This window comes from Ctenopharyngodon idella, chromosome 9, assembly GCF_019924925.1.
Source record: "Ctenopharyngodon idella isolate HZGC_01 chromosome 9, HZGC01, whole genome shotgun sequence".
Lineage (NCBI taxonomy): Eukaryota > Metazoa > Chordata > Actinopteri > Cypriniformes > Xenocyprididae > Ctenopharyngodon > Ctenopharyngodon idella.
Genome location: NC_067228.1, coordinates 32347414 through 32372600, shown reverse-complemented (window position 1 = coordinate 32372600; position 25187 = coordinate 32347414). Strand labels below are relative to the sequence as shown.

Below are 25187 nucleotides of genomic sequence, written 5' to 3'. Positions count from 1 at the left end.
GCGCCAAGTTAGGCGAAAAAATGCTGAGGGTTGAGTTGCTCTATGCTCCTCATGTAATTGCATCCCTTCTGGTGAAGCAAGTGCTATTTTCTCCCCCTTGGAAGTAGTGGTAGATCTAGTGTTGTAGCTGAGTTACTCCCTTTGATTTACCTACTCACTGAGAGTTTGTCAAAACATTGCTATAAGTAGCATTTTATCAGAGCTTTGTTTGCTCTTGAGGCATTTGAGGTTCTTTACCTGCCCTGCAAGGGAGGGAGGAAGGCTGCAAAGGCAGGGACCTTGCAATAGAGAATGGAAGCTGAACATGTTCAAACAGAAGTCCTTATGATAGTTATAAGTATGCAACCTTTGAAATATGTATGGCAAGTACAAACAAACTGTTTTTTTGTTTGTTTGTTTGTTTGTTTTTTTCCACAGTATTTGGTTTTAATATTGTTAGATCGGGTGGAATTCCCACATCAGTAATATCAAATCCAGCCCCAGATGCCGGACCTTGTCAGAAGATATCCGTTTTGTCTGGTGACTCTACAGCCTTCTGCTGTTTAATAGCCTACTGCATGTTTAATAATAGAGCTGTAATAAATGGCAAAACAGCTAAATTCATCACTGTGTGATTTTTGTAGTTTGTTAGTTAATAGATACTCTTGTCTTTTGATCATTTATTCCACCTTTGCCAACACATTTAGAAGTATCAATGCTTTTACCATGATTATAAAAACTAAAATGATACTGAAACTAAATACAAACTAAAAGTAATGATTTTCAAAAGTTAAAAACGAAATCAAAATTATTTATGCACCATTAAAACTAAATGGAACGAAACTGAATAAAAAAAAATTAAAAAAAACGTTTTAAAACTATAATCCTGATGTGTACTGCCTGCACTACAAAAATAAAAAAAATATGAGCAGTAAAAATTGTTTCAGTAGCATTAGCTGTGAGTATCAGGTGAAAAAAGTGTTCTTTACCAAGATTTAACTTTCTTTCTTTCTGCCACCCCAATGAAATCACAGAAGAAAAAAAAAAACGTTCTGAAAAAACGTTCTTGCTACGCCTCTCATGCTGGTTCAATATCATGGGTTTTCACATGCAGACTGAAATATTTCCAGTGGTGTTTGAATCCTGTCTGCGTCTGTCTTTGTGAGAGTGATTGAGGGACTGACACCTAGTGGACTATCTGTGAATCTGCAGTAAAGAGAATCCTTTTTTGCACACGTCTCTTACACATAGAACCAGGAAACTATTTCAGCTGTTAAGAGAAAGTGAAACTTAAATGCCTTTGAGCTGTTGTACTTGTCTTTCCATCTGTGCATAAAGTGAAATGGCAGAATTTGGGTTTTCTCAGGAGCAGTTCAGCTGTCCAGTGTGTCTGGATCTACTGAAGGATCCGGTGGCCATTCCCTGTGGACACAGTTTCTGTATGAGTTGTATTACAGACTGCTGGGATCAGGATGATCAGAAAGGAGTCTACAGCTGCCCTCAATGCAGACAGACCTTCACTTCAAGACCTGCTTTAAATAAAAACACCCTGCTGGCTGAAGTGGTGGAGCAACTGAAGAAGACTAAACTCCAAGCTGCTGTTCCTGCTGAACATGGAGATGTGGAGTGTGATGTCTGTACTGGAAGAAAACACAAAGCTGTCAAGTCCTGTCTGGTGTGTCTGAACTCTTACTGTCAAAATCACCTTCAACAACATGACAGTCTCTTTAAAGGTAAGAGACACCATCTGATAGATGCCACTGGACGACTTCAAGAAATGATCTGCCCTGAACATAATAAACAACTCGAAATCTATTGTCATACTGACGAGAAGTGCATTTGTTATCTGTGTACGATGGATAATCACAAAAACCATGATACTGTAGCAGCTGTAGCAGAGAGGACAAAGAAACAGGTATGTACTGAAAATGGATTTATGTACAGTATCTGTGTATTTCTACAGTGTAATGTAATCTGTAGTCAGTATCTGTACATTTAATGACATTGCAAACAATTAATCTTAAGATTAAAAAACATTTTAAGTAGTGTTGTCAAAAGTACCGACTTCAGTAGAAAAAATGTGACGCTTTGTGCGCCGTTGAGTGGATTCGTAAACACCTCTGATTGGCCATTGTGTTCACACGCTCATCAGATATGTCTGTGATTGGCTACAATGATCAACGCTTCATAAACATGTTGTAAATAGACATCAATGACGCTCTTCATCGAGTGCTTACACAGATACACACGGGAGCGTTTGAAAGCAGACGGAACGGTCCGCTGATAGACGCCTGCTTTCAAACGCTCCCGCTTTCAATACGCTTTCATATTCAAATGCTCCTGTCCGTTGATCATTGTAACCAATCACAGACATATATGTTGAGTGCATGAACACAATGGCCAATCAGAGGTGTTTATAAATCCTCTCAACAGCGCTCAAAGCATAACATTTTTAAAATTGGTATCAAAGTTGGTACTTTTGACAACACTAATTTGAAGTACACAGTGCAAAGTTTCAAGAGTAGTATGCCTAAGCTTATAGAATAGCTATAAGTGAAAGACAATTAGAGTAAAGAGAGAACAAAAAATACCCATTATTATGGTTAGTGCCTTTTTAATGGTTGTGGTTTAGTTAGGCACTTGTGGAAGAGTTTTCTTCAGCTGTTGTGATGGTTTCAGCAGATTGTGTGGAGGTTGGCAGCTTGTTCTACTTTATAGGAGCAGAAGGTGAAGGTGAAGGTTATAGTAAACGACTTTGTATCTAACTGTGAAGGAATACAAGCACTGCATAATCACTGATTGGGATATTGATAGATGTTTTGTATAAGTGTGCTCAAGTAGCAGGATATTTCTGGTGGCAATACTGAAGGCCAGTGTCAGAGAATTTGTTGCAGGCAGCAACAGGTAGTAAGTTGAGACACCCTCTTTGATTGATTTGAAACCAGACACGTCATGCAGATTAGCTTCAGAGGCTTAGTCGAAGCCTCAAAGGCTGGTCAACCCTTATGGAAAGAAAATATATTTCCCTATATATGAATGATCAACATATTACATTATTTAACAGTATATTTGAATGTATGTAATTTTATAGTCAGTAATATACTTCATAATATATAGATTTATATGTGATCAGATATGGTACTGCATGCATAATATATTGCAGATATATTTACTCATGCAGTATAAACACATATATGGTAACACATTTCTTATATTTTATAATTATTTACATTTTAAATGCTTCATATTTTCAAATTAGTTAACAAAAGCACACCTGCATGTACTAAAGTTTCTACCAAAGAGACTACTGTGCTACTTTATTACTTTTTAAATAAAGTTTCTATAATCTTAATGGTGGTCAGCCAATCATAAACCTAACCACAGGCTCTACTCTTCAGCACAGTGGTAACCCCAAAAACTCACACATACCAGAAAACCTTTTAAATTCCAAAATAATAGAACTTTAAACACTAACAGATCTCCCCCTATGTCAATATTGAGCAAAACACATGAAATAACACTTCATTTTAACATTTACTCTCCTTTAACAGTCAGAAGCAAAGCATGCTGGGAACTAGAAGTCTGTGGTAACCACTGATTGTAACTCATTCCAAGAATGTGTATATATATATATATTGTGTCCAATACATTCACATTTATATGGGAACATGTATGCGCAATGTACACAATAAAGGATAAAACTTTATGAATGTAATGCTATTTTTGTCTTCATTTATAAATATTTTATATGTATCAATATATAGCCATACATGGTCAATGCATATATTGCAGTATATTGAAAAATATAAGCACTAGTTTCCCATATATGAAAATGTATTATGTAATATATTGCATTATATTTTGCAGTATATTCCCATATATTTTTGTTCCGTAAGAGAACAGAGCATTGCAGGAATATTTTCTCATTTTGTTTGGTCATGTTTATAGTTGTCATGTTACGGTTAGTTGTTTCCCCTTGAGGCCACTCTGTGTTATATCAGACCCCTGTTGTTTGTCTTGTCTGCTGCCCCTCCAGCCCAGTTCTGAATCTGATAGAGCCCCCATGGTCGGTTCCTCCAGTAACTCCCTGGTTCCCTTCCCTGCCCTCCCTTGGTGTCCCTGTGGTCAGGGTTTCCTGAACTTCTTTCCGTCTGGTGTGTTTTGTTTTGTGTTCAGGTTAGTGTCAGGATCCTGTCACTTTGGTTGGTCATCTTTATAGTTCAATGACAGGATCCTGACACCCATGTTTTGCACTGTCTTGTTCTGGTGTTAGAGGAAGTGCACAGTTTCAAGTTCCTACTCTGGGCCATGCGCTGTGTAGTCTGAGTAGTGTTTTGTGTGTTTGGGGCATGCTGTCTGGATCCTGACACGCAGCACATGTTGTGCGACAGCAGTTGTGTTCTAGCTGTCTTTGTTTTTGTGTGCCATGTGCTTTTCTGTCAATCTCTTGTCTTGGCCCCGCCTCCTATCTACATTGTTTATTAGGTAATTTGCCCCACCTGGTCTCTCTTGCTACCCTCCTAATTTCCTTTCGTCTTTTATTTTACTTGTGATTGGGTTCATTGTGGTTGTTGACCCTGGCAGCGTTCCGCTTTGATTTTATTGCCTTTCCTCGCTAACTTACCTTCTTCTCAATGACTTGGATGTACATAATTTTTTATGTTGCATAAGTGCCCACTACTGGCAGAACCCTTGCAATGGGTTTAATTGGAACGCCCTAAGCCCTTGATCACTTGATTGCCCCAAGCCAGGGGTGTCAAACTCAGTTCCTGGAGGGCTGCAGCCCTGCAGAATTTAGTTCCAACCCTGCTCCAAACACACATACCTGTAGGTTGCAAATAGGCCTGAAGGACTTGATTAGCTGAATCAGGTGCGTTTAATTAGGGTTGAAGCTAAACTCTGCAGGGCTGTGGCCGTCCAGGCACTGAGTTTGACACCTGTGCCCTAAGACCTTGGTATCCACTATGGAATTGATTAAGTCATTTATTTATTTTTTTTACTTAAGAATTTGTTTGATGCAGTATTCTATATGCCTATACGTATGATTGGGCTGCTGTACAAAATAAATAAAATTACACAAATGAATAAAATCTCAATACAATAAATAAAATAAAACAGTGTAACAGACAGTCATTTTAAGGTAGCAGCAAGTATTATGCAGTTAAATATCAAAATAATTTATATATCATATACACTAGAGTTGTGTGGGGTGGGAGTAACTTAAATTGATCTGCATTGATGTCACAGTTGTGTTGCATTGAGGTATATGGAGCTGCCTCAAGTGTACATTTGATTCAACTCACTCCCTCCATCATTTCCATTCTGTCTATCTATACAGTTTTATGTAGTATTTCTAAAGTTTACAGTGTTATTTGATTTTCATACAGATGGTTTTGGAAGAGAGAAAGAGAATGTTCCAGCAGAGGATCCAGCAGAGAGAGAAAGATCTTGAAGAGCTGAGAAAAGCTGTTGAATCTCATAAGGTGAGTTTGTAGAAGAGAAGTTTGAGACTCGGTTTGGACTCTCCTCTTGTGCTGGATCTCTTTTAATCCTACTGAAACCCACTGTGGGTGACAGGCTGTGTGAGGCGCCAACAAGGGCTGACTGTGATGTGTGTCCTAACAGCGCTCTGCAGTGACAGCAGTGGAGGACAGTGAGAGGATCTTTACTGAGCTTATCCGCTCCATTGAGAGAAGGCGCTCTGAGGTGACACAGCGGATCAGAGATCAGGAAAAGTCTGCAGTGAGTCGAGCTGAAAGAGTCATGGATCGACTGGAGCAGGAGATTGATGATCTCAGGAGGAGAGATGCTGAGCTGGAGCTGCTTTCGCACACAGACGACCACATCCATTTTCTCCAGGTAACAGAGCATGTGGCTTGTTGAAAGGAGGTGTGCTGTTACTCAGACCACAGCAGACATGCCCAGTGTGAAAGCCCCAGACACAGGAGGAAACATAATATCTAGCATTAGCATAGATATAGGACATATAGGACAAACTAAGGCAGGACTATATATACAAGAAACCAAACACAAAACATGTGGTGAACATAATCAATTTCCATGGAAACAAATAGGACCTAATCAAAAACCAATGGAGTTAAAGAAACACGAACTAGGACAATGGAAAACAGGAACATACTAAAAGTCCATAGAAATCAATACTGAAACTAAACTACTAGGAATGCACCAAAATGAATATTATAGGCCAAACCTTGGCACTTGGCCGAAAACCGAAACCAAAAGTAATATATTAATAATTAATGAATTACTCAAAATTATTTCATAATCAACACTCAAATAGTTAAAACTGAGTTGTACTAACATTTAAATTGCACATAGAGATTTTTTTTTTTTATCATTTTTTTAAATAACAAAATTGTTTCTATTCCAATTATAAATATTTAAACAATAATAAACTGTATTGATTTGTTTTCATGACACATTTATTCCAATATATCTTAAATAAAGACATCACTAACAGGTTAAATAAAAATATAATAAATATGTAATAGTGCATTTATTTAGCTCTTCTCTAGAGTTATTTTTTCTGGCTAACTAATAAGTTTATGGACATAGCTTTCTTGAGGTAAATGTAACGTTAAGTGACAATGTATAGCCTACAAGCTGTTTTATTGACGTCTTTCCCCGGTTGAAACACTGGTTGAGCGATTACATGAGGCATGTTTCATTCAGTAAGTTGTAGTGTGTCTTTCGACATACCTTCTAATGTTCATTCATGTTTATTTCATGCTGTAAAGAGGAGAGTAGATGATCGGTTCACGTGCGCTTGATTCGAGCTGCCGCTTGAACTGAGGCGGCTACAGTTATCTGACATGCTGTATTAGAGAGCAAAGCAACATTAATTGTTTGAATTTCATAATAAAATCAACAGAATTTTAAAAATGATACTTTGCTTCATATTAAAAGTAACAAAGCAGGTGCACTACAAAGGTTTAGTTTTGTTCACACATCAACAGAACACAGCACAGACTAAAAGATTTTAGATTTTAAAAAATCTTCAAAAGTTCATCAATTTATGATACAGGAAATCTTTAAAAAATAGTCCTGATACTAAAAGTAGTCCTTGATACTGTCTGCTACTCTATAGCAGAATGAGACCCTAAATGAGATTACACGCTTATTAGGTATTGAATGAAAACAGTCATGCACATCCAACAAACTTTCTGTTTCCTTACACTTTAAATTATCCATATGAGTAATATTGCTAGAGCTGAAAAGATGGCAGGTGAGGTGGACCTATGTGCAAAGGGATTATTGAAGAAACAAATGTAAACAAAAGGCAAAAACTGAGAGCACAAGAACAGAACCATCAACACAAACAGCAAACATCGACTGACAAAGCACAAGAGAAACACAAGGGTTATATACACTACCAGTCAAAAGTTTGGAAACATTACTATTTTTAATGTTTTTGAACAAAGTCTCTTATGCTCATTAAGGCTGCATTTATTTCATAATAAATACAGAAAAAACAATAATATTGTGAAATATTATTACAATTTAAAATTATGGTTTTCTATTTTAATATACTTTAAAATATAATTTATTTCTGTGATGCAAAGCTGAATTTTCAGCATCATTACTCCAGTCTTCAGTGTCACATGATCTTTCAGAAATCATTCTAATATGCTGATTTATTATCAATGTTGGAAACAGTTGTGCTGCTTAATATTATTTTATAACCTGTGATACTTTTTCACGATTCTTTGATGAATAAAAAGTTAAAAAATATCAGCATTTATTTAAAATAGAAGTCTTTTGTAACAATATACACTACCGTTCAAAAGTTTGGGGTCAGTAATTTTTTTTTCTTTTTTTTTTAAAAGAAATTAATACTTTTATTCAGCAGGGATGTGTTAAATTGATAAAAAGTGATAGTTAAGATTTATATTGTTAGAAAAGTTTATATCTTTTAACCTTTTATTCATCAATGAATCCTGAAAAGTATCACAGGTTCCAAAAAAATATTAAGCAACACAACTGTTTTCAACATTGATAATAATTGAGTATCAAATCAGCATATTAGAATGATTGCTGAAGGATCATGTGACACTGAAGACTGGAGTAATGATGCTGAAAAATCAGCTTTGCATCACAGAAATAAATTATATTTTAAAGTATATTAAAATAGAAAACCATAATTTTTAATTGTAATAATATTTCACAATATTATTGTTTTTTCTTTATTTATTATGAAATAAATGCAGCCTTAATGAGCATAAGAGACTTCGTTCAAAAACCATTAAAAATAGTAATGTTTCCAAACTTTTGACTGGTAGTGTATATACACAGGGGGTAACAAGCTAAACAAGATAAATGAGGTAACAAGAAACACCTGGGGAGACTAATCAAGGGGGAACAAATGAACAAATGGACTACAAACAGACTACAAAGCATGGCACAAGAAACAAGAAACACTTCAACATATAAGTCCAGGAACAAACAGGGAATATGTAACAGAGCCTCCATATGCTCTCTGGAAAACACAACTACAAAACAATAGTCCAGGTGGGTGGTGGCGCGGAGGCATACCAGGGGGAGGGATGGTGGGCCAGGTCTGTGGAGAGGGAGAGGGCCAGGAAACAGGCAGAGTGGGTGGCCAGGGCGAAGCAGGCAAAGTAGGTGGCCAGGGTGGAGCAGGTAGCCTGGGTGGAGCAGGCGGCACAGGTGACCAGTTTGAAGTTGATGACCAAGGTGAAGCAGGCAGCGCTGGTGGCCAGGTTGGGGCAGGCAGAGCTGGTGGCCAAGGTGGCACAGATGACCACCACAGCGGAGCAGATGGGACTGAAGATCCCCACGACAGAGCAGAAGACCGCCATAGCAGTGTAGCCGGGCCTGGTGACCACCACGGCGGAGCATACGGAGCTGGTAACCACCACGGTGGAGCAGGAATCTACCAAGGCATAGCAGAAAGCCACCACGGTGGAGCTGAAGACCACTTCTGGGGAGCCGACAAGACTGGTGAACTTAGAATGGCCTCTCTGGCTGAGATGAAACAAGTTGGAAGTTCAGTAACGGCCTCTGTGGCTATAACCGGACAAGCCAGGTTGACCTCCGTGGCTGTGTCAGTATAAACAGGAAACTCAGGGATGACCTCAGTGGTTGAGTCAGGACAAACAGGAAACTCGGGGACAATCTCTGTCATCGTATTTAATGATGATTTTACCACTCGCCCGCCACGGACCAAGAGCCTGAGGCCACACACCTGCTTCAGGCCCAAAACCAGAGCCTACATCCTCCATGGACCCAGAGCCATAGCCAATGCCCACCACAGACCTTCTGCCTGTGGAGATTTCCGCCCAGGAGCGTGAACATGGCCTGAAGCCACCCCCTCAGCTGGCTTTATATGATTCTCTGGCTCCGCCCCCTCTGCTGGATCTGCCCAGTTGCTTGCCTTGTCTTTGTCCTCCTGAGTTGCCTGCTCTCCTTGGCCCTTTGACCTGTCAACACCGTGGCTCACTGCCCCCACGGCTCCACCATGGTCCTTCACCCCTCTGGCTCCACTGGGCTCCATCGATTCCCTGACTCCACTATGGACTTCTGGGCTTTTGGCTGCACCTGGGCCCTCTATCACTTTGTCTCCACCGGGGTCCTCACTTACACCGGGTCTGCCTCTGTCTTCTGAGACCCCAGTTTTGATTTGGCCCTCTGATCCTCTGGCTCTGTCTTGGTCCTCTGAGCCTGTGATGTTGCCCTGGTCCTCCATCTCTTTCTTGGTCTCCTGCCCACCTGATTCTCTGTCTTCTATTCCATGTCTCCACCCAGGTAAACACCTTTAAAAGCAGCTCTCCCATGGATTGTCAGCCCTCTGGCTTTATCAGGGGTCATAGGTCTGCAGGTTCTGTTCTGTTCTGTTCTCCTTCCCACTTAATTATAGAAAGTGTCTCCCCCTCCAGTCACTTTGGTGTATTTTTTGTTTCTTTGTTTTGTTTTGTAAATAAAAGTATGAATAAAAATTTGTAAATAAAAATATTGCATTTAGATCCACATCTCCTTTTCCTTGCCCAGCAATCTTGTGAGTGCATCAGTAAAAGTATGGATACACAATGGCCATGGATATACTATAATGTTAGATATAATAATTATAAAAGAAATATAATGAATTAAACATTTATTATAAGCTACTTACTTGGTCAACGACACACAACACTGCACAAGAAAACAGCAATCACAAAGGACAAACTCCACACTATAACAAATCTGTACAATCTGCTAAACAAGTTATTACTGTAAGTAGGTTCAACTTCATGCAGTGCACAGACCAGCATCTGACTTGAAGCAGTGCACGCTTGTTAAAATTATTGTTTGATTTGAGATGGCATGTCAATGTGACGTTGAAGTGGAGTGAAAGCGATTCGAGAGCTGTCAGCTGGCTTATTCTCGTAGTTTCTCTGGAGCAAGATCTCAAGATGACCCAGACCCCACTTTTAGTGTTGTCAAAAGTACCGGTACTTCGGTACCAAGTCGGTACTGAAATTTTGAAAATGTGACGATACCAGCATTTCTGTAGTACCGGTAGTACCGAGAATCCGGGTATATTCGGTACCCACTGATAGGACTGTGCCAGTATTTACTTGAATATGACACGAGTGAAGCACAAAGCTTTGTTTACAAAAGAAATAATAGGTTAGCAATTAAATGTGACATCGTAGCCATGGAAACATTTTGGTTCATGCCAAATGAGAGAGGTGAGTCCATAAATTTAAGCTTTGTATTGTGTTTTGTGAATCACGATCTGGTCACCCAATTAGCAGAGAATTGAACAATATTCCATTAGTTATTCCACTGAACATGGAAACTCTGTTTCTTTTCCCAAATCTTCACTCACGCAGGGGCGTTTTTTCCTTTCGTTCGCTTTTATTATAGGCTATTCGCATTCTTTACTGTGGTAAAGTAGGAAAAACACCGTAGGACAGAAACCTTTTTGCTTGCACGTCAGTTTCTATTTAACACAGTTTGTGCTTGTTATTAGACTTTATAAGGCGCGTCAAGTTTATTTGTATAGCGCTTTTCACACACGCTGGTGATTTTTACTTTTGCTTCCTCTGGCAGCGCAAAATCAAATATAGCCTGAATGTGTGAAGATAAAACTCGCTCTTCAGACCTTTTACAACAAGTGTCAGTTCCTTGTAACATCAGGAGATAACATGAAGATATTATTAAAGAGAAATGGTCTCTTTCCTGCTCGTGTCCCACATCCCTCTTAAAGAGCAGAGCAGTAGGCATCTTTGTGTAGAAATAAAAAACTAATGTTTTTTTTTTTTTAAATAATATTTAACTTTCTTATTATTTAGGTTACCATTATTTACCGATATTTATTTCATAGTTTTACAGGCTATAGTGTGTCGTTTCATTGAAGGAATAGCTAAAATAAACAGGCACGTCTGCTACAAAATGGATGTTTGAGCATTTTTTTTTTTTTTTATATATTTCAAAATTTATTTCATTGAGGTATATATACACACACAAACATACACACACGCTCCAAATATTTATATGTATGATTACCATATTTAATATGTTTTTAAAATAGGCTATATAAAATAATAAAATAGTTCCAACAGATTTTGCCGTGGTACCGAAATTGGTACCGAGAACTGTACAATTTTTATGGTATTGGTACCGACTACTGGAATTTTGGTACCGTGACAACACTACCCACTTTATTGGTATTTAAAAAGTACAGGTTTATGTTGAACTTTATTCTTGTACTGTACATACAGACGGTGTATTAGGCAGTACATAAAGTGTGATCAAGTGTGATAAAGTACTTCTTCACCTGTGATAAAGTATGCAAGCCCAGGTGAAAAAAGTACACTTCCATAATGTACTTAAAATGCTCTATTTTCATGCTCTAATTTTGTACTTAATATACTAAAAATTCTTCTTTAGTACTTAAGATAATCTTAAGAACATTTAAGTGTACTCAACTGTGCTATTTTGAGACACCATGAAATATGAACTCAAATGTGCTTTTAACATACTATCTCTGTATTAAAAAAAAAATATTAAGTTACCACTTGTAGTACATTGAACCCATCTTTCATACACTAGTGTAGCATCACTACAGGAAGAAGACAGTGTCTGACTTTTTACTTTTTACTCCTTCCCCGAGTGCAAGTGGAAATCTCACCGATCAGTTAAATCCAGCCGAAGTCAAACACACATATTAACACTGTCAAGTACACATAGACCACACCCTACTTAGTTATATCCAGTTCAATACTGCCACCTACTGGCGCAGTTGAGAACTTTGTACACAAACCCTACCCAGAGAGCCAAATCCCTTATAGCAGAGGTCTTCAACCTTGCTCCTGGAGACCCACTATCCTGCTTGCTTCAGATCCATTCTGAGTTTCTCTTAGGGATTTGGAAGTCCTCAGGAGAAAACTGTCCTGGGTTTAGAAGCTACTTTTAGCATTAAAATGTTTTGTGAATTACTCTTTGACGAAAAATTTAAGAGCCCTAAAATTAGGAGTGACACGTCCCTATTTTTTAAGAGTTGCTCTTACATTTTTGCATTAGGAGCAAATTATAGCCTTAAGATTTTTTGTGAATATGGACCCAGGACTCAAAAATTGCAGGCAGGTGTGTTGGAGCAAGTTAGAACTAAATTTAGCAGGACATTGTAAAAAAGTACCTGATTGACCTACTACTTCTGGTGAGATTATGAAGTGCACATTCACTAGACACTTTACTATCCCATGAGGCCACGGGAGAGGATTTGTGAATGGCTGTGAAGAGATGCAACTAACAACAATGTAGATGTAGTACGCCCAAAATTCAGTCATACTACACACATGCATACTATAAAGAATGTATTTTTTAGAATGGTTGTGAATCAAGTTTCAAACCAAATGTAGTACCTACTATGCAGTATGCAGGAGCAGGGATGAAAACATATGCCTTACAGTATTCAAGAAACAGCTAAAAATACATTTTTTCCATGAGCGCTGTTTCCGAATGTTTCCTGCTGTGGTACTGTTCTAGACTGTGCTTCATTACAGTTTTTTTCAACTGCTTACACACAAAATCTTTACTTGTCACACAATTTCTGAAACCTGACACTCAAACAGCAGAACCACACACCAAATCTGCAAAACCATACACTAATTCTCGGCCTTCGACTCAGTTTTCAATTTTATAAAACACTTTTTGCAAAACACAACACATAATTCTCTATGTAACACACAAAAATCTAACAGGAAGTATCTTGATTTCCTTTTTCAAACACGACCAATCAAAATGCCGCACTAATTCATCAGTGCCTTACACTAACTCCTCACATGTCCAAACACTCATTGCTTTACTTAACACCAACCAATCATGGCTTTAGAATAGGCCTATAAATAGGCCAAAGGTCAAGTTATAGGGTTTGAACAACTTTTCTGTTGTTTACTTGCTTCCATATTCATCATTTCTAAACCCTACTGAGGAATTTTTCTCCACATGGTGCTGGAAAGTGCATGATCGTCGTCCCTATGTCAAAGTAACACCTCTCCAGGCAATGGAGGAGGCATGTTCACCTTTTTCAAAATTATGCTTTTTTTTTTTTTTTTGTCCAACTACACGTGGTTGATGTATTATATTTTCTTACATATTGTGCAATACTGTATTCACAACCACAAATGCTTACAGTAAAAAAATAAATAAAATAAATAAATAATAGTTTGGTTTCAATCTTGCTTTCCTGTTTACCGTATGCACATAGCAGCTTATGGTTTTGAATAACTGTGTGTGTATATATATATATATATATATATATCCTAAAATAGAATATTATGACAAAGGTGTTTGCAACGTAAGACAAAAGTTTGCTTTTGAGATGTGTTTGTGATATTTTGAATGCAGTGCTTCATTTTGCAAGAGATGTGAGGCATTTTATGTGTGCAATTCTTGGATTTGTGTGTAAAGTTTTGAAAAAAAAGAGGCAAAGTTTTGAAAATGTGTGTAAGCAGTTGAAAAAAACTGTAAGAATAATCTCTTTGTTGTATTCCTCATTTGTGTAAAAGCGTCTACAAAATGTGTAAATATAAATGTAGAATTGCAAATAAAACACAGATACTTTCCAAGTGGTAGATCAGATCATTACAGAAAAATTTGAAGATAATTTGAATAAAAAAGCAGAGTAAACATGTGATTGATGCAGGTTTGGAAGTTCTAAGGATTTTTGCTTTTTATGTTTTCTTTATTTCTTCATGTAGAGATTCCAGTCTCTCTCTGAACCTCCTGAATCTACAGATGTACCCAGCGTCACTGTCAGCTCTCTCCTCTCTTTTAATGATTTGGGAAAGTCTGTGACTCAGTTGAAAGAAAAACTGCTGGATTTTTGTAGAGAGGAGATAGACAAGATATCTGGCAGAGGTAAAGTATAGCGGACATTCATGTATTCTTAGAAATTAATCTTGCATCATTTAGAAGAATCTCAAAAATTAAAATGAATGTGGAAGGAGTGTGTGTGTGTGTGCGTGTGTGTGCGCGTGTGTGTTTGTATGTGTGTGTGTTTGGGAATTAAGTATGTAATTATTTTTTTAAGTAAATATTAAAATATGTCTGTTTTCTTAGCAACATACATTGAAATTATTCCCACCAATGAGCCCAAGATCAGGGAGGAGTTCCTGCAATGTAAGACATGAAACGCACACACACACACACACACAGAGGTTTGTTTTTGTGAATTGTGGGGACATTTCATAGGCGTAATGGTTTTTATACTGTACAAACTGTATTTTCTATCACCCTACACTACCCCTGAACCTACCCATCACAGAAAACTGTGCACATTTTTACTTTCTCAAAAAAACTCATTCTGTATGATTTATAAGCCTTTTGAAAAATGGGGACATGGGGTAATGTCCTCATAAGTCACCCTCTCCTTGTATGTCATACCCATGTCATTATACAAATTTGTGTCCTGATGTCACAAAAACACGCACACGCACACACACACACACACACACACACTTACACATCTTTCTGAATACTGAAAATGGATCAGTATGAAAATACTGAAAATGGATCACTCTGACTAAAACACTTTCTTAGAAATAAGAATGATATTAGTTATTTACAATACAATAAATACATTTAAATAGAATCTAAAATAGAAACTTTTACTTAAACAAAACCTTAACAGACCACACGGTTCAGGTTTGAGAAGGTTTGGTCTTAAATGATCTGTTCTGCTTTTTAAACCATCCTAAGAAAAACACTTAAATTTTAAAGTTTTCATAAAAGCGGAGCAAAATGTTCGGTGTTGTGATCTTAGTGTCATTCATCTTAACCCTCTGGTCCTCTTTGGTCAAAAATGACCGGAAAATTTTACATTTTGAAATTTAACTTTTTTTTTTTTTTGCTTTATCGGAATGGGATGACATTTGGTGACTTTTGTCACATTAGCTATGTGAACATACACAAAAATCACGGACATGATTCGGATATGTTAAAGGGTCGAAACAAAAAATAGTCACACTTGGCTCCTTCGCGGTCAAAAATGACCGACATAGGAAATAAATAGGAAATACAAGAAAATACGAAAACTCAGAGAATCTTTTGGTGGTACAAACTACAAATCAGCCACTGTGCAGAAAAAAGTGCACAGCAATGAAGGGGTGACACTCTAAAACAGTGGTAACCAACCCGTCGATCGTGATTGATCATTGTCTCAGTAGCTCCCGAAAAAAACAGAAATATGAGTACAAAAATACATTACATTTCTCCAGTGTCTGTACTGTATTTTTGTAGTTATTTTTCTGTTATTGTCGGGAGCTACTGGGACAGTGATAAAGGTAAATAGCCCACATCTTGTCTGAGTCTGTAAACTGCCATTAACAAAAGGCCAGAGACGCTGAAGATGGATGCAAAGAGAAGAAACTTCATTAGCAGGCAGAGCAGCTCACTGTTCACGATGCTCGAAATATAGAAAGAAAATATAAATATTGAATTGGGGGTGAGGGGTTATATGAATGTATCTCTGAAGGGAAATTACTGTCTTCAGAAAAGTTTTGATGGCAATGGCATTTTATTTTCCTCTTACCTCTGAAGAAAGTAGCTATTTATAAACGCAGTGCTGCTTTGTTTACAGTGGTAACCAAAGAAACGCTGTATCACTGCTCTTCCATAAGCGCCACCTACTGTCAGAGAGTGAATTTGTGTCTCATTCAGCCTGTCTGCTGTTTTTGTTTCATGCTTTTTTTGTGTGTACCATATAATTTCATGAAAATAAAGTCAGACCGTTCTGTTTTTGCTTTAAATCTAATTCAAATCAAAAACAACTGCTCATGCAACGTGTAGCATCTTTGTTTAAATCGTGATTAAAATGCAGTGGTTACTTCTAATTGGCTAGATATTTTTGCTAATAATAATAATAATAATAATATCTGCAACCAGTATCGGAATCGGCCGATTTGCTTGTAAAAAATAAATAAATAAATCAGAATCTGAATTTGCCATGAAAAAATACTAAATAAGTCTGGGCTGTCTTTTTCTATCAATTCTTCAATAGGTAAATCTTGTCTTTCATAAAGGTCGAGGTCAGGGATCTTGGGCTTAAAAAGGTTGGTGACCACTGCTCTAAAATGTCAAGAATGCAAAATAGACACACCCAACCTGTGTGAAACTTATTTCGTAACAATTTATGAGGCTAACGTTGGCATAATGAAACAGACAAAGCCTGGTTAAACCTTTTTTTATTGTTATGTTTACGTCTGTGCTGGTGGCCGTTAGAGTTGCCATGGCAACCGGGAAAACATTCAAGCTGCTGGAGAGGACAGCGTCGATATTTCTCTGTGTTTCTCGTCAGTTTTATAGCAATAAAGTTCAACAACTGCATCAGATTGGTTAAGTAACATTACCTACTTTAAGTACTTTTGTTAATATTTTTACCTCTGTGATTATATGGTATCTTTCCTTGATTGTCTGAAATATATGTTAGCAAAATGTTACGCTAGCATAGCATATGTTTTTAATGATACTGAGTGCAAAACGTCTTGAATGCTTTTATTTTATGTTTCGCTGTAGGCTATATGTTTTTATTTATAGTTTGGGTGTATTTTATTATTTTTATTTGGATTTTTGTTCATGTTCTGTGTGTTTTTCAAAATAAATTATTTGAATTCATTTTGAGTCTGCATTCATCGTTCACAGCTGTTGGAATAGCCTTTAAATTAGTTTGGGCAAATGAGGACAGAAATTAGGTTAAACTACTGCAAGTCCGCTCATAGAAAAATAAATAAATATAAAAATTACCAACTGATTACCAACACACAACTATTGATACACAACATTGCCTTGACGTCTCAGTTGCTCAACTGGCAACGTCACTTTTCTGGTTGCCACAACGTAACTAGTTACGTCGCCACGACAAAAGTTTGGTCACCAAATTACGTTGCAGTTACGTAACAGTCACGTATTTTGGTTAGCTGGGAAGCCCATAATAAACCGAAATAAATCCAAATGCTTTATGCTGAAAATAAGACCAAAATATCGCGATTCATGTCTGCTCACTTTAATAACTCTATAAACCCGTTCACTTTATGAGAGGAGCTTAAACAACAAGCCCAAAAACGCTTTCAATGAGTGATCATGGCAACACAGAAAGAGCGTGCTCTGCATAAACAACACACGACGCCTCCATCGACTGTGTTAGTGTGTTTAGTTAATCTGCTGAAAATGACGATTTCGTCACTGTAATAATACTTTGGTCACAATAATGGATACAAAACACGATAGATGCCAGAACATCGCTATGGTTTCCAAGCTGTCAATCATCGCATTTTCGAGAGTGAGACATGTTCCGTACGCACAAATCTAACAATAATTTAGGGTATTCACTCCTGTATTTAAATGCGGTTGTCACTCCTGAAACTTAAAGTGTGTACGTGGCCAAACACACACTCACTTACACACACTCACAGACACAGACACACACACACACACACACACACACACACACACACACACAAACAAACAACACACTATTATACTGACACAAATAAACCAGTGTAGTTGTAACAATATGGTAAAATTGAGCCAAAAAACTCAAAATAAGAGGTTGAAATCAGATCAGACCCAGATTTATTATGCTGTGATAAAACATACCTGTTCATTTTTGTTAAATTTTTATTGAATTTTGATTTTATGTGTAATAAAATGTCCTCCTCTGTGTTCAAGTTTGACTGTAGTAAAATTAATGCAAAAACTGACACTTCAACATTTCAAACCAAAAAAATCTAAACCTTGACAAAAAGTAGTCTTTGAGAATGTCTAAGTATAAATCCAAATCCACAACTTGATAAAAATAAGTATTTATTTCTATAAACACTAGATAATTTATAAGCCACTTTATATAGAACTATGTAGGAATCGTCCCTGAATAGGGAACGAGACACTGCAAGACCACGCTATGAGAGACCACCTTAGGTGTGACAAATGTCTGAAGCCCTTATACCATCATGCCAATTGATTGGCCAGAAGCATCTAGCCCCGCCCCAAGAATACGTCACGTATGCTTCATATCAGCGTGCTAGGAGCCATTTCATCAGATTTTTTTTAAAAGGAAGAAAGCTACTACACGACGGTAGGGGAATGGCCGGCATCGCAGCATGCCTATTCAGGGAACCAAGGTTACATACGTAACCGAGACATTGCCTTTCATAGGTTCACTCAACTTTGCAAACCACGCTATGGGAACGATATACCACAACACCTTCACATACCTGAGAGTAGCTGGAGGACCGTGGAAAGCGTCCGCTCAAGCAGATAAAACTTGCGAGCCAGTAGCCGTCTTCATGTCCAGACCATAGAACTTGATGAAGGTGTTCGGAGAGGACCATCCTGCCTCAACACAAATATCCTCCAAAGAGCCCTTAAAGAGAGCCTGAGAAGAAGCCATTCCTCTTGTGGAATGAGCACGCACACCTAGAGGCGAAGTCTTTAACCAACCCTGGGGCAAAGTCCATACAAGAGGGGCTGATAGAAAGAGCCTGCAGATCTCCTATTCTCTTAAGAGAGGATAGAGCCATCAGAAGAACCATCTTGAGGGTCAAAAACTTTTCTGATTCCAGCTCCAGTGGCTCAAAGGGGCCACCTGTTAGTCCCTCTAGATCGACAGAAAGCACCAAGAGGCAAATAACCTGCACTTAAAAGCATACAAGCGTCTTGTGGAGGGGGCTCTCACATTAATGATAGTATCTGTAATCTCAGCAGAGACCAGAATACATTAACACGTATTCCCGCTCAGGGGCAGAGGAGCCAAAGCAAGTCTGAACGGAAGAACACGGTATTGGTAAGCTTTGCCCTCGAAAGCGAACCTGAGGAACTTCCTGTGTCTCTTGATGATCTGGATGTATGCATCCTTTAGATCGATGGTAACAAACCAAGACAAAATGGACGCAAGTCCAAAAATGGACGTAAACCACCATCCTTTTTGGGCACAACAAAATAACAGCTGTAAAAGCCTGACTCCATTTGAGCGGGGAGTATTTCTTCTATAGCCCCTTTCTCTAAGAGTGACACAATCTCCTGCCTCAAAGCCGGGTCCTCCCAAGGACGCACTGTCGTGAGAAGAACCCCGCTGAAAAGAGGTGGGCCTTTCTGGAATTGGATGGTGTAACCATGTCGAATGGTACGTAGCACCCACTGTGATATCGAGGGGCGTTAGCTGCTCTATTTTTGGAACCTGCTGAACTGTGGGTACCAATACATTTCCTGACTGCAGAGAGCCTCCGGCGTCTGCGGAAATAAGAAGTACATGTGGAGCTACTGAGCTCTTCATCATAAACTGGTCTACCTGCACAGGGCCCCGAGGCACGAGAGCGGTGGAGACATCTAATGCAGGGAGCTGTCCAATTGCCTGATCAGGCTGACCCTCGACGGTCGTGGGGGTTTTTAACGGCGTCATAAACAGGCCATGCGTACATGACCCTAGGGCTTCTCCCCAAACTCTGAAGGCTGCGCGCAGAGTATCTGAGACGATGCTCGTTGGTTGGACCTGACCTAAAACCACCCGAGGCGCACGTAGCGGGGGGACAGTTAAGGCCGGAGCTAGGAGGCCACAATGAGAGAGGCGAATACACTTACGCGGTTCATCCAAACTCTCCAATGGAGGGCCTGGCCTCTGAAGACAAGCGAAAGTTTCCATCTAATGCGGCACCTTGGCAACCGCAGAAATGGAGAGGTGGGGGTTTGGGCGAGTGGCCTTCTTTCCTCAGAAAGGAGGCGAGCCTCGAGCACAAAACTTTCAAACGAAGGCTATCGCAGTGTCGACAATCAGATAGGCCGTTAAGTGAAGCTTGAGCATGCTGAAGGCCCAAACATTGCACGCACCTGTCATGAGTGTCTTCTCCTGTGATGAACCTGTCACACGGATCTCCTGTAACTCATCGTGTCCACTTGAGAGGAGTGAAACTGCTCTGAAAAGTTAACTATGAACATGTGAAAAACACTTTCCAACGAGCAACAGAAAATCCGCTTCCTGAAGGAATGAAATCTGATGAAATGGCGCCTAGCACGCTGATATGAAGCATACGTGACGTATTCTTGGGGCGGGGCTAGACGCTTCTGGCCAATCAATTGGCATGATGGTATAAGGGCTTCAGACATTCGTCACACCTAAGGTGTTCCCATAGCGTGGTCTCACAGCATTGAGTGAACCTATGAAAGGAAACTTGTGGTTACACCATGGCATTACATAAGTTTTTCTTTTTTCCAACCAGATGGCACTAAAATGTACCTTTCAAAAAATTGGATTTTAAATGCCTTCTGTCACAAATCAAGCCTCATAGGGCGCCATCACCTGAGTACTGGTCCCTCCTACGTACTTCATTACCCACCATCCCGTACCTTTGCGCTGATTACACTCACACCTGAATACAATCCCATGGACTGTTTAGCCAGCACTCTCAGACTTTGCAAAGTTTTGTTTTGCCGTGGCTGACAACTCTGAGCGTTTATCCCTGTTTATAGTTTTTCTGTGTACGACCCTGGACTATATATCTTGCTACGATTCTCTGCTGCCTGCCTTTATACCTGTGCCCTGTCTGCCTGGATTACGTTTATACAGTTTGCTGCCTGCCCTGATCTACTGCCTGGGTTACGATTACGTCTCTGCTTTGCCATGTATTGTCATTGATGATTGACCCCTGCCTGTTTTACAAGAATTACTGTTAATAAAGCTGCACATGGATCCTAATTCTCACCCTCAAAATTTTAAATAATCAAAAAATATTACTGAACCAAAATTTATATTACATTGGTTTTCCTGAAAAACAAAAAAGTTACATTTTAAGGCTTCGGTTATTTGATGACCGTGAAGAAGCCAAGTGTGACCCCTAAATGAAGAGGACCAGAGGGTTAAATAAAATGAGGAGTAGTCCAGAGATACAGTAAGTTAATATATGTGAATAAACAAAATGCCGAGCTTACCATAAATAGGTCTATATTTAGTTTTGAAATTCTAATTGCTAATCTGAGTGACTAAAGACAAAATAAAGCCTGTATATAAATGCATACAGTGGAATGACATTTAAATAATAAGCAAAACTGGAACTGACCAAACTGCACGTTACGTGTATGAAAAATAAACAGCCAGACATAATAAAATGTTGCATTTATAGCACTAAATCAAATAGATGCATGAGAATATAGTAATTTAAATGATATATTTATTTATACACTATGTGATATACTGTAGTTATGTCTGTTTTTACTGTACTGCTGTAGACCCCAGAGAGGCTTTGCACTTACAGTACATGTACGACAAACTCGTGTTTGATTCAGTTCAGTGACTTTGTGTTTTTTCTCCATCAGATTCCAGTCTGTTCACTCTGAATCCAAACACAGTAAATAAAAACCTCCACCTGTCTGAGAGGAACCGTGTGATTACTTTCACAAACACAGTCCAGCAGTATCCTAATCATCCAGACAGATTTGATAGTTTGTTGCAGGTGTTGTGTAGAGAGAGTGTGTGTGGACGCTGTTACTGGGAGCTTGAGTGGAGTGGGAGTCTTGGTGTGGGTATATCAGTGTCATATAAAAGCATCAGCAGGAAGGGACGGATAAATGAGTGTGTATTTGGATGTAATGATCAGTCCTGGAGACTGACTTGTTCTCCTTCTAGTTACTCATTCTGGCACAATGGTAGATGTAATGATTTCCCTGAACTCTCTAGCAGCTGTAGAATAGGAGTGTATGTGGATCACAATGCAGGAACTCTGTCCTTCTACAGCGTCTCTGACACAATGACCCTCATCCACAGAGTCCAGGCCACATTCACTCAACCTCTATATCCTGGGTTTGGGGTTTACAATCAATCAGCATTGAAATTGTGTGATCTAACACTATAGATTATAGAGAGCTGACCGAAATTGTAATAATACTGTAATGTGGCTTAACCCTTTGAGCGGTACGGTCCCACATACGGGATTTTTATTTCTGTGCCCCTGGGCGTACGGTCCCACATATGGGATTTCGAACGTTCAGCGACGTCACATAACTGCCAGATTCAAACTGTGCTTTCGCGCTTTGGCTGTGAGACGGACGCGCGCAGCTCTTGTCATATACCAAAGCTATGCAGTGTTTTCAGCCACATAATGCTTCTTTTAAGGTTTCAGACATTTAAATACGCATAAGCACCATTAAAACAATACATTTAGAGTTTATAAAATACACACTGATGTCAGACATCATTGGAAGCAGTAATAACAATCCATTCAAATATAATTTGCCGACATTTATTCATATCAGACACACATAATGGGCCTAAGTAACTATAAAGTTTACTCTATTATTCTTCCAGTTCACCAGCCACTTACTTGCATATATTTCGGGAGAAACTGATGAATTCACATGCTGTAAATCCGACTGACAGGACTCCGTGAACTGCAGCGCAAACTAAGATGGCGGCGCCCATCTCGCGTTATAGATCAAGATAAAGATCATTTTTAAACGACAGAACACACTCACTTACACATATTTGAGAATCGGAATATCATATGGTTGATGACATGGTAAGCAAGTTTGCGAATATTTTAAATAAAAAAGGAAAAACAAAATAATAGCGATCCATCTGTCATACAGTGTTATTGTGGCTGCGTTCAGCGCTCGTGACACGCATGACGCGTCGCCATGGAAACAATAAGGGCAAACAAATTTAAAATAACGGGGGGTCACTCTGGGGGGTCAGTTAGAATATTTTAAACTCACGCTTGAAAGGGTTAATAAATACGGTAACACTTTATTTCGATGGTCCACTTTAGACATTCTACTAACTATAAGTAATTTTGCAAGTACGTCAACTACCGGTCATTAGAGTATCACTGTCTGCTTAATATCTGCTAACACTTTTTTTTGTTTGTTTGTTTCTCAACAGACATTCTACTAACTATAAGTACCTTTGCAAATGCTTGTCAACTTCTAGTGGTCTGAACCCTAACACCTAACACTAGCCTAACAGTCTACTCTAATGAGAGTTAGTCGACATGTAGTTGCAAAGTTACTTATAGTTAGTAGAATGTCTAAAGTGGACCATCGAAATAAAGTGTTACCATAAATACTACTTAGCTGAACTTCTGCTATTGAAAGATGTTAGATGTTAACAAAATTAAAATACTTTAGAGATTATGCTCTATTATGCTATTTTGCCTTTCATTTAGTTTGTAATATAGCTGTTTGTGCATGTAGACAATCTGAAAAGTTAAAAAGCACAAAGTCCCTGCAAGCTAACAGAAAACACCTGCCTGAAATGCCTTATTTGTAGTCCTGCCATTATTTCCATGACATACATAGCTATGTCAAAAGTAACACATTTACATACCTGCCTGAAACCAAAACGCAGAGCCAAAACTGAAAGTGATCATTCAGACAGAGGGTGAAAACAGGTGCTGCAAACATTAAATCATGTAAACCTTTAAAGATAAATGATTCAATTTGTTGTTCAATTTCTTTTTCTTCAAAACACAGCAGCTTTCAAAACACAACAGCTTTGATCACATGACCTGAATTACATTCTCATTGGTCACTCAAATTTCTCAAAAATCCCAGAGTTTCTGCATACAAAGATTTCATTGACAGAAACTATATCATAAATGAAACTAACTGAACTTTTAAACTTGTCAGCATTTAACTTAATCAATAGTACTTTCGTATAATTTTGTATATATACAGTAACTTTAGGACAGTGGATATACCTTTATCATAATTAGTACAGACGTTTGATTTTTTATTGTGAAATATTTGAATGCTGCTGTCCATGTATTTGATTGAAGGTAGAGCCTATGATGTATTGTAGTTTTTTGTTGTTGTTGTTGTTGTTGTATTTTGTGTACATTAATATGCTGTCATTCCAATTGAGATGTTCATTAATTCAAAAGCTTTTATTGTTTGAAAATACGGCTCTGATTAAATTATAAATTACATAATCAGATCATACATTATAGAATATAATATATAATAATATAAATTATAAAGAATATTAAAAATAAAGAGACCCCTTGAACTGTTGCTTAATGAAATATATGAATATGCATGTTATATAAAGTACAATAACCTACATGGTATATGCCCCCATATCATGCATTAAAATCTTTCAGGTGCAAACAAGTTTAGTTTATAAGTTAAATAATAAACTATAGATCAATCCCAGATTTGACTATAAAATGTTTACAGTGAGCTTTGTGAGACTGCTGTACCTAATATAAATTGTGTTGGATTTGTTTGGTTTTGTCAACTATAAATGTACTTTGAAACTGTACACATATTGTCACAGGATGGCTGTTTACAAGCACATGACGAAGAAAATGAGTAACAAGTAAAGTCTTTATTAAATCCACATGAAGAAGTAGCAAACACAACCATAAACACTGGCGATACCGGACAATGAACTGAACAGAACTCAGGGTTTAAATAACAGGGAGATAATTGGAAGAACAGAAACTGGTGTGGGATTAATTAAATGTTTAACAAATGTTTTTATTAGCCCTGAGTGGACAACATGTGTGTACAAGTAATGTGGTGTTTCAATACTGCGCCATTGTGGTTTGGCACCACTCATGGACTGATATGTTTGCAGTAGTGTTTGTATCTTAGTGTCTGTCTTTGTAAGACTGTTTGTGAGACTTAGTGGACTTTTACTTTTTTATTGTCTATGATTCTGCAGTAAAATATAGCTGAGTCACTTCTTAAAGATGCAT

At 38.3% G+C, this 25187-nt stretch overlaps 1 protein-coding gene across 2 annotated transcripts; it reads left to right on the top strand.

The window, feature by feature from the left end:
- Window positions 1-1174: 1174 nt before the first annotated feature.
- Window positions 1175-25180, top strand: LOC127518327 (tripartite motif-containing protein 16-like). Of its 2 annotated transcripts, none has more exons than XM_051904821.1 (6): window positions 1175-1894; window positions 5367-5462; window positions 5605-5838; window positions 14205-14364; window positions 14566-14625; window positions 21808-25180. In XM_051904821.1, exons 1-6 carry the CDS (start codon window positions 1322-1324, stop codon window positions 22341-22343), a joined length of 1659 nt encoding a protein of 552 aa, XP_051760781.1. In that variant the 5' UTR covers window positions 1175-1321; the 3' UTR covers window positions 22344-25180. The 2 variants fall into 2 exon arrangements, with proteins under 2 accessions (XP_051760781.1, XP_051760782.1); XM_051904822.1 differs by having other exon boundaries at window positions 1449-1712.
- The last annotated feature ends 7 nt before the right edge of the window (window positions 25181-25187 follow it).